The sequence below is a fragment of the Strigops habroptila genome, chromosome 10 (assembly GCF_004027225.2).
Source record: "Strigops habroptila isolate Jane chromosome 10, bStrHab1.2.pri, whole genome shotgun sequence".
Taxonomy (NCBI): domain Eukaryota; kingdom Metazoa; phylum Chordata; class Aves; order Psittaciformes; family Psittacidae; genus Strigops; species Strigops habroptila.
Window position 1 is genome coordinate 4619071 of NC_046359.1, and position 15394 is coordinate 4634464.

At 46.9% G+C, this 15394-nt stretch overlaps 1 protein-coding gene across 1 annotated transcript in view; it reads right to left on the minus strand.

The window, feature by feature from the left end:
- The window catches only part of AKAP12 (A-kinase anchoring protein 12), a 33274-nt gene extending 22321 nt beyond the window's left edge, over nt 1-10953 (minus strand). The window contains exons 1-2 of the mRNA XM_030499465.1: nt 10338-10953; nt 748-928 (exon numbers count right to left, since the gene is read on the minus strand). Coding sequence (XP_030355325.1) covers nt 748-928; nt 10338-10475 — 319 coding nt within the window. The 5' untranslated portion in view covers nt 10476-10953. The remainder of the gene's footprint in view (nt 1-747; nt 929-10337) is intronic.
- Between the last annotated feature and the right edge of the window lie 4441 nt (nt 10954-15394).

Below are 15394 nucleotides of genomic sequence, written 5' to 3' on the forward strand. Positions count from 1 at the left end.
GCAGATCTCTTGCCATGCTGCTGTGAATGGGAGCAGAGAGAAAGGGGCAGCCACAAGAGGCTGATGATGGCAGGAGGGGTGGGCAGCCAGCTTGCACAGGAGAAAGGGCAGCACATCTCTGACTGTGCAGCAAGGTGAGAAAGAGATGCCCAGGACAGAGCAGACAGGGGTGCCTCCAGTGAGAAAGGTTCTGTGGTCAAAATGTGAATCTGATTAAAAGCAGTAGGAAAGGGAATTTTAATCAAGGTAGAGCCAACGGATCAGGAGGTTGTCACCTCCTGAGTTCAAAATAGTTTATCATCATCGGTATCACTAATGAATGAACGTAAATGAGTTTCTGCCCTATGAAGGAAGGGACAGGGCTGTGCAGCAGAAACTCCTAACATAAGAAGTGGGAACTGAGCTGTCCTTTCAGGTCACTGGTTGAGCAATGGGCAGTGGGCAAGCAGAGGCCCCACAGGGTGCAGTGAGAGCAGAGAACTGCCCCTGCAGGGGAATGGGTAGCATCGCCCACCACTGAGACTGACAGCTTCAATCCACAACCCATTTGCTACCCAAAGTCTGTTATAGGGAAAAAATGTCCCAGCAGAACAATGCCCTGGAAGAAGCACTTGAGGAGCAACTAAGAGATCACTTGAGTAATACCTGGTCACTTGGAGATGGCTAGGTGAGCCCCATTTCAACTTCTCACTCCATTTAGCATCCAGGCCTCCACAATTGTTGCACTGACCATGGATTTTTACTTACCATTTGTTCCAGCAGCCTCTGTTTGCTCTCCGGATGGTCCTTCGAGGGGTGAAGCCACCTCTGTCTGCTGTCCATCAAGTTCCTGAAGTGCTGTAATAGCTCCTGGCTGCTGTGGCTCCTGGGCTGGGACATCATGCTCCAAACTGTGTTCATTAACATCAGGTAAACTCGCATCTAAAACCTGCATGTCCAAGGTTGAAGGATGGTAGGGAAGGAGAAAGAAAGAAGGGGAAAGGAAAGAGAGAAGAAAAATTAAAAAAATAAAAAGAATATCAGTCTCAGGCAAGGGTTTTTCCCCCACACGGCATATTGTTCTTTCATTCTCATTTTGCATATATACATGCAAGCATTTGGGGAAAGAAAGACTTTTGTGCAGCATTCCTCCTTTTCAAAATAATTAACCTTAATAAATCAAAGTATTTCTATGAGGAAAAGAAAAAACAAAAGACAATCTGGGACTATTTACTGTTCTCCCACATGAAGTATGTGGAAGAAGCAAGTCTTACAGACAATGGCCTATAACCTTGTACAGAAATTGGTTTCTACCATGAAGGAAAACTTCAAGATAACGTGATCTAGCTGATGGAAAGATATTTTTCATTCTTCAACATCTCTGGCATAATTGCTCTGATATATGCATGAATCCTGTCTGTGTTACAGCCGTTGGTATCGCTCCTCTGCTCATATGCTTATCTTATCATCACAAACAATGCAACTACAAAGAAACTGAACTATTCAAGACAGAAAGCAGAAAATATATGTATATATAAATCCCATGAAGAAATTCAATGAAACTGGGAATAAAACTAGATTTTTGGGGCCTCAGTTATTAGGCAGGGAATATTATTATGGGGGGGAAAAGCTTTACAATTCTTTGTGATTTTGCTCTGTAATGCTGGAAATATTTTCTCTGTATTTGCTATTATATGTGAAGAAAAAAAATAAATCTCTTTTTTGGCTTCCACATTTGATACACTTAGTTCTTTTCAGAATTTGTATTGGCTTGCCACACAGCATACAACAAGGAAGCTACTTTTAGAAGCATATTTTTCTTTAAAAGGTATGAAATGTGTTGTGGTCATTACGAAATACTTTCTTACTCTTTAATTATTTAATTAACTAGCTTTCCAACCAAGTGTATTACCTTCCAATATAATCCATTTCAATCCAAGAGAAGCCATTTCAGCTAATTAACCATGACTTACATCTCTATTCCTGAAGCATAGGTTTCAAGTTCCTCTGGTAGAACAGCAAACCTTAATTACATATCATTGTCTTATTACTCAGCTGTACTCCCAAAATACTGCCACTGAAGCCCTGTTAATTATGTGAAGGAACCACAGATAATCCCATCTTTCACTGTCATGTAACATCCAAATGCTTGAAGTGCCAAACTGGGATCAGAAAGATACCACATTCCTGACAATTCTCTTCCAAAAGCCACTAAAACAAGCTTCTGAATGGGGAGATCCATGTATTTATTTTTATTAGCAATTAGCCTGCTGCAACGGCATTTCAAATCAGCACACAAACAACATTCCTCCTATCACTCAACCCCTTTTCCATGTGCTGGGCAGGATCCAAAAGAAGCGCCATACCCCCGCTTCCACAGGCAACGAAGTGTGCGTTCGGGTTCCCAATTTTCAGTTCAGAAGCCCTTAATTAAGCCAAATTGTTTCCACCTGGCATTGCTGCGCTCCTCAAAGCTGCCTTTCACAGCCACATAATCCACCTCACGAAAAAGGACCCCATTCTGCTCTACTGCCAATACCACAGATGGAATAATTTGGCTTCAGAGTTTTCACATGCTGAGACCAGATATTAAATAGAAGAAATACGGAATGGCTCAACACTCAGATTACATTCCCGCACCTCACATCATCCTTCTCATAAATCTAAAACACAGGAACTCAGGAGGAATAAAAATGCCACACCACTGAACAAAGGCACGTAAACTCTGGGAAGCTCTTCAGCAGTTGCATACAGCATTAACTGAGTGGTAGCAACTGCTTGAAGACTTGTAATAAATAGACACAGAAAGTAACAATCTAATTCTTAAAGGGCTTTGAGATTCTGCAATACACATTTATTAAGGCTTTTTTTTTTAGTAATAAATTTTACTCATTCACCCTTGCAAGACAACTGCTAGTCCTGCAAACACAAACCTTAACTTTACTGGCTCTAAGGGCACTTGGCTATCTGGAGATAATCCACGGATGGCTATTTCAAGACGACACCCTCAGAATTAGCACCAACAATTCTTTGAAGTCACAAGAAAGGCAAGAGCACTGAATATCTTAGCACTCCTCACTTCATTCAAAGATTTCCTTGCCTTTCTTTCCAAACCTCCCCCAGTCAGCAAACCATTTTAAAGCCCAAGTCATAGGCATAGTCATACATCTACAGACACATAAAGTCTACCCTCTGTGGACTCTGCAAGGAACCAGGGTGCAAAGGGACTGGGTACCCCAATGAAGTACAACTTGTCTCCTTTTTAAAGTGAGCCCCAAGTGTTATGACAAAACATTAACTATGGCAAAACTAAATATTCCTCCAGCTCTGAATTTATTTCACAGTTATGATGCATTCAGGAAAACAGTGACTATATATCACCCCAAAGATTCGTGACCAAAATTCAGAAGTCGCTGGATCTGGCACATAACCCTTTGGATCTGTAAAATGCTGTGACAGTTTCCAGTATGAAGAACAGAATTAAATGTAAAAACATTACTAAATGTAAGACTATAAGCACTTTTTACTACCAGCTAGCATAATTATAATCCTTGTTCACCCTGTACATCAATTCAGTTTCGAAAGCAGGACCAATCAGTGACAACTGGGTAAAAATGTAAATAAATTAAAACCATCAGTATTCTCAAATTTGACCAGACCTGCAGCATAATCCTACTCTGCCAGGGAGTAGGGGCCTTTTTGCTTCAGTCTCTTGGGAAAGAGTTTGATGTGGTTCTTGGCAAATTTAGATTTTCAAATCAAGTGTTCTGCTTAAAATAAATGATCAAAACTAATAAAAAAAAGTATTTTTTGCAAATTAAAATGCATTCAAAGGAGAAGAAAATACGCCTATTTGGGAGGGGGTGTGTGTAATGTGAAGGGAGACACAACAGCATCATTAGTTTAAAAAACAAAAACGTCTTCTGTTCTGAGAAAAGTTGCTCAGGCTCTTTACGAGGGTCAGTGCAGTCTGTCCCACTGCATTAGTCCTCAAAAGAAACTAATTTCCATTTTCACTCACATTAACTGCTTCATTTCTCTGAAGGGATCTAAACCCCAGTTCAGCCCAATTATGTCTAATTTAGTGAGCTTCGTTCTTAATTCCATTGAGAATAGTTGTAAGGCTTAGACAAATATAAACTTGAAGTTTAGAGAGATGGGTGAAAACCTTAAAGACAAAATTAACAGTATTAGGAATCTCGTTATTCAGCTCTCTGTATTTATCTGCAGGTAATGAGACATTACAGTTGGCAGGTTTATCAGCATTTATCAGGTTTCTGCAGCTCACATTGATCACTCTTCTTTGATTAGTAATTAAGTTATGGATGTGTTGTCACATAAATGCAGGAGAAACTGAAGAGAACTGGCTATCCAGTTTACTGATCCTTCAGCTTCTTCCTTCCCAAAACAAAGGGCCATCAGTGAAACAGCACTTCAGCTTCTGTCATGCCACTACTATACATCATGCACGTATTTTTTAAAGATTCCCCTCATATCCACCACAAAGGTGGAAGCAAAGGTCAGACACACAGCTAATGAGACTAAAAGGCATAGGGCCCGCTGCCCATATCACTCTAACCAACAGCAACTTCTGCTCCATTTTGCATATAGCGCTGGGTCCAGCTGTTGGACTGCATTAAATGCATACAAAATTTAAAATCTATGAAGCAAACACGAAGAATTACATGAGATATGGATGAACATCAGGTCCCCGATCTCCCACTGTACATTAGTGCATGCCTAATTCACACACTGTTCTGAAGGGGCCACCAGCACCCAGCTTCTTCCCCAACCAGCAATCACCACCATTCCCAACATTCCTTGTACCAGACCCAAATCATTCCAGGGATTCCTCACACCAGGCCCAAATGCACCAGAGTTAATTTTGCCTCATTCTGTTAATCCTGCTACACTGATTCTACACTAGATTACTAAAATAGCCAGATCCAGCTGTCTGAACAACTGAGCAAACTAACATAATGGTCTCTAATATTTTTCTTGAAGCTTGATTTTGAAACTCTGGGAAAGCTTGTAAGCAGACTGTTGGTCTGCTCAGGGGGTCTGCTCTTAATACACGCTGCTTCATTAAAGAGATCTTCAAACACCAACATTCAGGGAAAAAAACCCTGAATTTAGGTCATTCCAGCTCTTTGTTCACAGCAGTTTGTCTTGTTTTGCATTAGCTAAGGCATCAGAGGTTCATGGGACAATGCAAATTCCAGGTGGAGAAAACATAAGGCCCCTTACTCTCTAAGGCACATAACACCATACTTAATTTCAGTACTTTCTTTCTGGCTAACATTTCATGCAGACGAAGCCAAGAGCCTTCTCCTCACCTCTCACTCCCTCAGATCTACCCTCTTCTGTCCTAACTCTCAGCCTGACTTTGTCATGACAACTCCTCATGGATGACTACCCTCGAAATCCACGCGGCTAAACCAAAACCAACAGTTTTTGTTCCCAAATCATCTTTGTGATCTCTTTTTGCAACCTGTGAAGGAAGCATTACTCCCAGTCTGTCTGGAAGCATTAGTCCCAGGTCTGCACCTTAAACCTGAGCCAACCTGAGCTCCCCTTCCCAGGTCTCACACCTTTCAGCTCTTCCTGCATAGCAGTCCTCACACACCACCTTACCTAAGCATTCACATGGGTGCAACTCACCAGGAGATGCTAAGGATCAGTCAGAACAAGGGCTGAGCACAAAGCAAGTTACTCTCCTTTCAGTAACTACAACCAGGGCTTGCATTTCCAACCAGAAGGCCTTTCAAAGATCAGACACTCCTCTTTGCATCTCTTTAGCCTCCACCACATCAAACACAAGCTAATTGCCTTGGCTTTCAAAGTGCCTGGACACTCCCTCTACCACCTCCCTCTTATCTCCTACATGATTAGGGGGTTATTTCACGCTTTTGGGGGATCCATGACACCAATTTCCATTGTGCATTTTTCCAATTAAACATTTTTATGCTTTCTCCCCAGCCACCCCACAGGCACAGGCAAGCCTCCAAACCTTACCACCAAACTACATCAGCCTCTTCCTCCCCATTCAGAAAGAAAGTACTTAAAGGCAATCAGACCCCGTTGCACCAGGAGAACCCTGCAGCCTCGTCATTCAGATGAAGTGCCTCAAAGTGGGCCTCTTAGAGACGCAGTTTGAGGACTTTCCTCTGATACTTGATTAAGCTTAGTTTTACCGTCGCTAATGCAGTATTTTCAGGCTGACGCAGCTCTCTCACCAGAACGCAGTTGTTTAAACAGCAGATGTAAGTCTGTCCCAGCTGTTATTTGTCAGGCGCTCAGACAATAAGACACCCTGACATCTCAGCTGGTAACCTCTTTAGAAGGGACAGTTCCAAATATTTACTGTCTAGCAGACACTTGCTCTCATTACAACGCAGGTAGCGTAATCAAGTTACTACTCAGAAACAGGAACCATCCCCAAAACACCGTTTGAACGACTCACTGCTCAAGCAGGGGCCCTCGCATGCGAGCAAGCCAGGAATTCACCATGTGACCTTTTAAAGCCATCAATTCCCATAAAATATTATCTCTGCCAAAGCTAGGTTTTGCTGCAAGAACAGCTTATTAGCACACCGTTGTTTTTCCAGATTCTCTCTTTAGGATTTCCCCTACACTGTTTCAGGTAGCTGTTCCAACACGTCCTCAGCAGGGCCGCAAGAAAAAACCCTTATTAAAACTGGTGCCTTGAGCTCCTAAATAAAATAAAAGCAGAGGGAGGGGGTGATTGTAATTGCTTTAGCTGAGATGTTGGTACGATGACGCAGCTCTCCTCATGTCACCCACGTGGCTCGTAGCTGCTTTCCACCCCGTGGGACCTTGGAGGGCACTGCTGCGGCAAGCAGTGTGCTGGCATCTCTTTCCAGCTCTCCCTGATGCTCAGCATCCAAATGGGAAGTCGGGCAAGAGGCGTGCCACTGCTATGAACAGAGAGGGAGCTCACAAGATGGAGGTGCCCAAACCAATCCAGCCATGTGCTGCCACCAACAGAAGCATCACTCTGCCCAGTCCCAGTCACAAGGTCCTGCCTGCTCCCCTGCAGTTGCCGCTTCTGCTGCCCAAGTCCCAGAAGCCAATGCATCTTGCTGAATCAGCAGAGAACGACCTCACCAAAGAGGCTGGACAGCTTTCCAGCTCCTTGAACAAGCTTGCCCAGTGCTGGAAGCAGCAAAGGAGATGCTGCAGGTGCTGCGGGGAGGAGGCAGGAGCACCGGACCCATCCCACCACACACCTCAAAGCTTTCAAATCCTTCTCAGGCCAGGCTTCAGGCCTCTGTGCTGCTCAGGGCAGTGAGACAGGGAGGTTTCACGTGCAGACAAGATCTAACAGCTCACTGCCACCAACATAGAGAGGTTTTTCATTTCCCCTCCTGCCCCATAGCAGCTGCTTGCCTTGTCCTGGCTCTGGGTCTCACCTGAGCATCACAGGAGTCAAATGAACTCACTAACACATCAGGGAACTGGCCCAGAAAAGAAAATAAGAAATTAAAACTCCACTATTTCCTGAAGGGATAGCGAGTTTAACCTGCTTACAGAAAGGCAAGGCAACGAACAGACACAGTGCGAAGTGGGCCTGCATCATCTGGGGCCAAAGAGAAGAGGGATAGGGGAGGAAGAAAAGGAAAGGGAAAAAGAGTATTGCTGCTCAAACAGCGAGGAGATAACTCCATCAGATAGATCAGCCTCTGTGAGCCACACCCCATCCCGTGATTTCAATAGGACTCTGGGTGTTGATTCACAAATCCAACGCATTCAGTTCAGGTATGCGAATGGATTAGTACCTCCAGGATCTGTCACATTCCCCTGCAGAGGGGCTTCCTGTAGAGGGTGGCTATGTGAGATAAGGAGCAGCTCCTCCGCTGCCAGAGTTTAAGCCTTGTCTGCTACAGTAAAAGATACCCACCAGTTCCACATCCCAGTAACATACTGGGCTGGAAACTCTGGAGCTGCTTTATGTGTAATTCACCAGCAACTTGTGAAAGGATGAGGTGAACAGCCGAGGTCCCAGCCTGCTGAGCCCGCATTTAACCTGAAGTGCTTGTGAGACAACACTCAAAGGCTCCTAAATATCTCTCACACTGTAGACTACGTGCTTTACGAGGTCTCTCACATCTCCTGAGCTGTGGGAGTGAGATACACCAAAATACACACTTCACCTCCAAGTAACTAGGACACCCTAAAAGCTGGTATCTAGCCAAAGAGTCACATGTGAATAACAAGAAGAAAGGGCAAAGAGGTTTTTCATCTTGTACAAAATACAACTATGTCACGAAATAAGCTCGGTTAAATATTTGGAGGAACTTCAAGTGACAAAAAAAGCACAAGTGCTATGAGATGTTATAACTTGTATTAGACCAGTTGCCTAGACAATTCATTTGTGATTGACTTGCCAAGGCTCAATCAAGTTGGTTCCCATTAAAGCCAGTTTTCCAAGCTTTTATTCTAAAAGGGGGGGGGGGGGGTGTGTGTGTGATAAGTGTTTTAGTTTGGAAAGTGCACGAAAGAAGACCATCTTTCAAAATGTCCCCATTATATCTTTTGCAAACAAATTAGCTCTTGGACAGATCTCTCCAGGGCAGTGCAGGATCGGGTAATTTTCAAATTCAAAGGGCTGAAAGGAATAACGATGAAAAATTGTGTCATGAAGCTGCATGAAATTACCATACTGTAGTAAGGTAATGAGATACAAAAAAATAGTATGATCAAACTTCATTAAAACTTATTTTGCTTTTTATTGAAAGTAATGGAGGGCAAAAATAGCTGTTTCATAAGAACAGTAATAATACAACTTCTTACAGCAATGAAATGATAAAAGAACTTCCCCACCTTTAAGCAGTTCTACTTAAGTAACAAGGTAAAAATCTATTAGAAAGCATTTTTCCTAAAGTGCAGAAGACATAAAACACCATATTAATAATACTAATCTGTATGTGACAACAGCATCAATGGTATTCTCTTTTTTGGGGGTCCTTGTTCCCAAAGTGGATAAATATGGCTACTAATGTTATGTCCCTTCTTCAGTCACATTATCTTAATTTTTAAACAAACACCGTAGCCAAATGCTTGCCCTCAATACATTCACTCACGTCTAAAATTCACCACCTGAATTATAAAGTCGTCCAACGCAACTGATAAATATTTTGTTCACCAACACCAGCCCCTATCGCTTAGAAAGGAAAACAGAATAAACCTCAGTTAATTTAAAGTTCGTTCTCAGCGTGGCTTTCAAATCTGTCAAAACAAGCGCACGGAGGTCTGAGCGACAGCCAGGAACTATGGGAAATTCAACTTGAAAGTTAAATCTGAACCACAAGGTCAAAGAAACAAAGTCATCACCCGTTCTCAAGCTCCAACGCACCCACGCGCCAGCTACAGAAACTTTGGAGTAACCCAGCTCGGAGGGCCCGAACTCTGAGGCGCCTGGAGAAGGGGATCTCGGTGGAACGTGGTGTTATTTCCCTCCTCACCAACTAACGCCTAACCCCGAAGCAACCCTATGTGAAGGCGCAGATGCACATAACCTCCCTTTCAGTCCCAGAATCCCCTAAACGCGCCTATTCCAGAGGGATAAATGGGTTCATTCATAATCTATTTTTAAACACCAGACATGTTTTAAAAGAATTTCTTTCAATTCTTCAACGTCCTTAATAAAAATAACACATACCTAGAGCTCCTTCGCTCCCCACTGGCTGAGAGTTGGCGAGTCACTCCCCCTTTCCCCCCTATGCGGTACGACACCAGGGACCGCGAAAGCCGTGCATGGCCACGCCGCGGCCACCGCCGCCCCTTCCCCGCCCGCCCGCAGCGGGGGGCTGCGCCTCCGGTGACCCAGGGGATGGGGGGACAAGGCGGGGGGGTGGGGGGGCCACAGCGATGCTGGCGCCCCGCTGAAGACAGGGCAAAGCGGCGGTCTGGCCGCGCCCCGCCGCGCCTCCCACCTGCATCCCCGGGAGGGGAGAGATCGGGGGGAGGCTGCAGAGAGCGGCGGGAGCGCCGGGTACCGCGGCGGTGGCTGCAGGACCGCAGTCCGGAGGTTTCTTGGCGCAGACCCCGCCGAGGGTGGGTGCGGCCGTTCCTCCACCACCACCACCCCCCCGGGCCGCACACAAAAGCGGCGGCGCCCCGCGGCCGCGCTCACCCCCCCGGCCCGCCGCTGCCGGCGGGAGTTTTATGACTGCGGCGCTGGCCGTGGCGCAGCCCCAGCCCCGCGCCCGGCCCGGAGGGTGCCCGGCGGCCGCGGCAGGTGCCCGCCGCCGCGGTGGGAAAGTTTCCCCGGGCCGGGGGAGCGGCGGGAGCCGCCGCCACGCGTTTTACCCCGCTCCCCGCCGCCCCTGCCTTACCTTGGCGGGCTCCGCCGGCGGCTGGGGCGCCGCCGCTTCTTCTGCCGGCAGCGGCTCCGGAGGGGTGCGGGGGGGCTCGGCGGCGGCCCCGGCCCCGTCCTGCGGGGCGGGCGGCTCGGTGGAGCTGCCGGCGCCCATGGCGCTGCCCCGCGGCCGTGCGGAGCCGCGGGCGGGGGCTGGCGGAGGGCGGCGGCGGCGCAACCGGGAATGAAGGAGCCCGGCTCTCCGCAAACTCCTTTAGGGAGCGAGAGGAGGGGAGAGAAAAAAAGGGAAAGAAAAAAAAAAAAGAGGAAGAGAGCGAGCGAGAGCCAGCGAGGAAAATCACCTCCTCCCCTGGTCCCCCCGCCCGTCTGCCTCTTGCTCCATCACATGAGCAGAGCCCCGGACACGCCTTGCAGCATCAAATCGGGCTGATAAGGAGCGGCCAAGGGGGGCAGCGCCCTGCCCGCTACCGCCGCCCCGCCGCCCGGGGCCGCTCCCCTCTCGGGACCGCCGGGAGGTGCCGCCGGGGTGGGGGCACCGCACGGCCCCGGCCCCGTCCTTCGGCGGCGGCACTGCCGCGCTGACTCAGCATTTCAGCCCCTTCCCCGCCCTCGCCGGGACCGGGACCCGGACCGTGGCCAGGACGAGCCGCCGCCCGCCGGCACCCTCGAAGGGCTCCGGCCCAGGGGCTGCCCGGCACCCCGCGGGGCTGCTGCCGGCTCCTGACCACGGGTCTCGGCTCCGGGGCGCCCAGCCTCCTGCGCCATGGGCTTGCAGACCTCGGCCATGCTGGGCCTGACTGCGAGAGGGACGTCCACATTCAGCTGATGCACAAGAGCAGGGTCCTATGTCTTAGGCAATTTAGGAGGAAAAAAACCCCAAAACCCTTTTTTTTTTTTTTTGTCATGCAGGACAGGTTCCCGTCTATTAATGCACTCTAGATTACATGGCATAAGCAAGCAAGGCAAAGAACATGGTGGTTTCTCTCCTAGCCCAGAATACACAAAGGTTCTTTTCCCTTATCACAAAAGAAGGACCAGTGAGTACATAGGCATTCTCTTACCCAGTACTTTCCAAAAGTATTAGCAGGGAAATAGCACATAGACTGAAATAACAAGCCACAATATGCCGAATGGGTAGCAAACCAATGCATTCACTGTTCTTTATCATAAACATAAAATCTTTTTTCTAAACATGTAAATCTATATATCTTCCACGGAGTTCATGGTTAAAATCAGGTATGATCTGAAAAGTTCATATTACCTACAATAGAACCATGTACAATTTCCTTTAGAACATTTAAACCAGTCCTCACCCACCCAAACTGGTTCATGTGGGAAAAAGGCATTCTATTAAAAATCCATTCTACAAATTGCCTGATTTCTTCACGATGGTCAGGTTTTTCCACTAAAAAAAATCAAGACATATCACATCAATGACTGAAAAAGCCCCTGCAGCAACTTCCCTCAGCTAATCTGAGAATCTACCAGAGTTGTTGGCATTCAGCACCACAAAACTGCTGTCATGGATCAAACAGATGGAGTCTCTCCCCTTTCTGCTTAGTCTCACTCATTTTCAGATCAACCTTTTTTCTTCTATATATATGTGTGTGTCACAATGGGAGCACATTATCCTAAAGCCTCTTACCTGCCCAACAGTTTTCTTAGTATTTCATTATTTGCTCCTCGTCTCCCGGAAGTTAATATTGGAGCATCTGTTTTATAGGAGAGCAACAAAAGTGAGAAGGGAGTGAAAATCAATTGCGCAGTCACCTGGTTCAGGGAGGTGGAAAGGAAACTCACCAGAAGTGGTGGTTAACCTTAGGCTTTTCCAGGCCAGAGCTGCTGGGGAGCTGCACACCGAAGGGCAGAGCACTCTACTCCTCACTACAGGAGCAGTATCTAATATGCTTTGGCCTCCAGGCAGCCTTTGAAACTGCAGAGACAGAGTGCTTGAGGCAGCTCCAGAGGGAAGAGCCACAGGTCTAAGCTTCCAGTAGTGTCTAAGTCAGTCTGTGTAGAAGAATTTCCCCACAGCCACCTCATGCTCCTGGATCACCCATCAGCCAGCACCCACAACAGGGGAGTGAGGAGCCCTTTCACAGCCTTTCCTGACTCATCCTTCAATGCCCATGTCGCTGGTGGAGGAAGAGCTGGCACCACTTCCACTCCCCCACCAAAATCTACCCTTGTCTGTGCCTTCAGCTGCTCCCTTCCAGGCACTGGTGAGCACTGAGGCCAGCCCTGCTCCTGTGGGGCTATCTTGAGTTCCCGTTCAGCCACGGACCCTGGCCACAGCACAGGGGTCTCCTGGGTTTTGGAGAGGGGAGGGCCAGCCGTGGGGCTCTGCAGAATATGGAGCAGCCAGAAACAGCACATGCAGCAGAAGGAGAGATGAGGGTTTTGCCAAGGAGTTTCTCAAGAACAGGAATATGACATAATTCAAGGTCTGTGCCATGTAATTTCTCTTTTCACTGCTCATTGACCACAAAATGCTTTGTCTGCAAGCAGCTAGAACACAGCCTCCTTCCTAAACTCACTCTTCAGCCCTTTTGCTGGTGCCTGGCACCGCATGCTCTGTGCCCAGCGGTCTCAGAGCACAGCTACTGCAAACACTGCAGCTGAGTGAGAACCCCTCAACGCCCATCCACTGGCCATTTTCTGAATGCAGACACCTTTCTTTCTGCTGGAGCTCTTTGGCTACATCTATACGGTAGAATGAAATGTGATGGGGACTACTTCCTGGTTTTAAGGTTGAGCAGTGCAGCGTGGCTTGTGCATACACACCTAACTTCTCCCCCCTCCGAAACATCGCATCTCTGCAGACCTGTGGTGCAAGCAGCCATGGGCCAGTGTCCCAGCACTGTCCAGTCTCTCATGTGGACATAGCTTCTATCTCCTTTCCTTTTGCATTGGTTTATTTACTTTTATTGTCTTTCCTGGAGTAAATAAAGCATTCCCCTGGAGTAAATGTCGCATAGGGACTCTAAGAGAGAGGTCCAACATCTCCACTCTCACCCAGAGACCGGTCAATTCCTTTTTAGCCCTTCATGATGCTCTGCACCTTGCCTGTACAGAAGGAATCACGATGAATGACAGGCCGTACTCTGGCATGTGTCGGCCTTTGTTTCTCTACCTTCTGCCTGTGTGCTACAGCGGTTATTGTCCAGACCTTTACCCTGAACACTGCAACTGCCTCTTGCTGTATCGAAGTGTTCTTCAGGCATGAGGTCTGTTTCTCTTGACAGCTTTTCCAGTGAAGTGGAGTCACGTATGCTTCAGATGATCCTCTTCCAAAGTCACCAAGTGTTGGTGCTGAGGCAAGAATATTCAAGCTATCAACACAAGCATGCATGCACACTTTTTAGGTTGAAACCAAAGAAGCTGAAAATATATTAGTAAAAGCACTACTGGCATGTTACCTAGACCGCTGAAACATCTTTGAGGGAACTCCTACTAAGAGGTCCATGCACAGACCTTCCAAATGGCAGGACAAGCTTTTAGCATTGCAGATAGCGTATGACTGCCTTGAACTTCCCTGAAACATGGGTAACTTTCATAATGAGATTTAGAAACGCCGAGTCTGTGGACAGGGTTTAATAAACTTACTTTTAAAACTGCTACTTTTCCAAAAGCAGTTATAATTAATATATATAATATATACGTATATTATCTTTACAAAGAACCACATGTCTCAGCCTATGTTGGTGAACGATTTTCCTGCTGTCTTCTGCCCCATTCATGACTTTTCCCATCCGCTCCTTGCAGCCTTGGCTCTGTTGGTCCCTGCAAGTGACCACAAGTGAGCGATGCTGCTGCCTGAGGAGCAGTGGGGTGGCCGGGGAGCCAGCAGCAAGGTGGGGATGGGAGGGCTTGTGCCCAGCACCTGTGGTGGGGCTGCCTGCCCAGCTTGCGTGCCAGGGGCTCCCCGTATCTGATCCAGGTTGGCTGTTCACAGGTTCATGCATGATGGGAGCACTGGCAGCTGCTTGGAGCCCTGTTTACACAAACACTCCTGCTGCCTTTATCAGCGGTGGAGCCACACTGGGATATTTTTGGCATAAAAGCTAAGTGGAAACATATCATATAAGTGTTCTTGAAATGGGAAGCTCTTGAGAACATACCTTAGATCTGGATAGAGAATATAGTGCTCTGACTTCACCCCAGCTGTATTTACCAACTGTCTTCAGCTTTTTCTCCCCCTCTTTTGTCCAGTTGTGATGATAGGAAATCCCAGGGCACTGTTAGAAATAAATACATATGCCTAAGGAGCCAATGTGTATCAGCCTAACAAAATACTGATGAGTGTGTAAAGAAGAAAATGACCAAAATAGCTATGTAAAAATAGTTTGCTTGCAAGAGGATTGATAAGGTCATAGGAAGAAACAACGAGAAGGGAATACATTTTGCAAATTTAGCTGGGAGAAGACCCTTTCTTTACTTCCCAGGAGCTAACACACCCCAGAAAAATCACATCAATCAAACAATCAGAACCTCTAAATCTAATATGTTCATGTCACAGAGGTCATCTGGATCAGAAAATACCTATTCATAGGTAAAGACACATGTCTGTGCCATTTAAAAAATAATGTCAGTAGCAGAAATTGACTTTAAGTCTTGAATTTAATGATTATTTCAGTAACGATCACACATTTGAATAGCGAGCATGTTGTATAGTGTGTAGCTGCACATTACTGCAGGACCCAGAGACTACTGTTGGACATCCTGAAGCTACTTCAGGAGGGGCAGACCCAGCCTTAGTATAGTTTCTCTTCTCACCAGTTCCTCACTTACCCTGCTCTTTGCAGGAGGTGTTGGACAAATACTTTGAGCTTTAGTAGTCCTACTGTCATCACCTGCCCACGGGCAGCGTATGTATATGAGTTTTCAGAGAAGGAAGAAACTTAAAGGACTTCATTTCATCATTCCCCTATAATGCCGAGTGGTCTGCTTTCCTGCTAAGGAGGGGAAAGCTACACCCAGGCTGCAGTGTAGTTTCACATTATTAGTTTGATAGTCATGCAGTGTAATAGGAGAATAAATAATGTGGTGTGCAGGTGCAAGGACAGCAGCTCG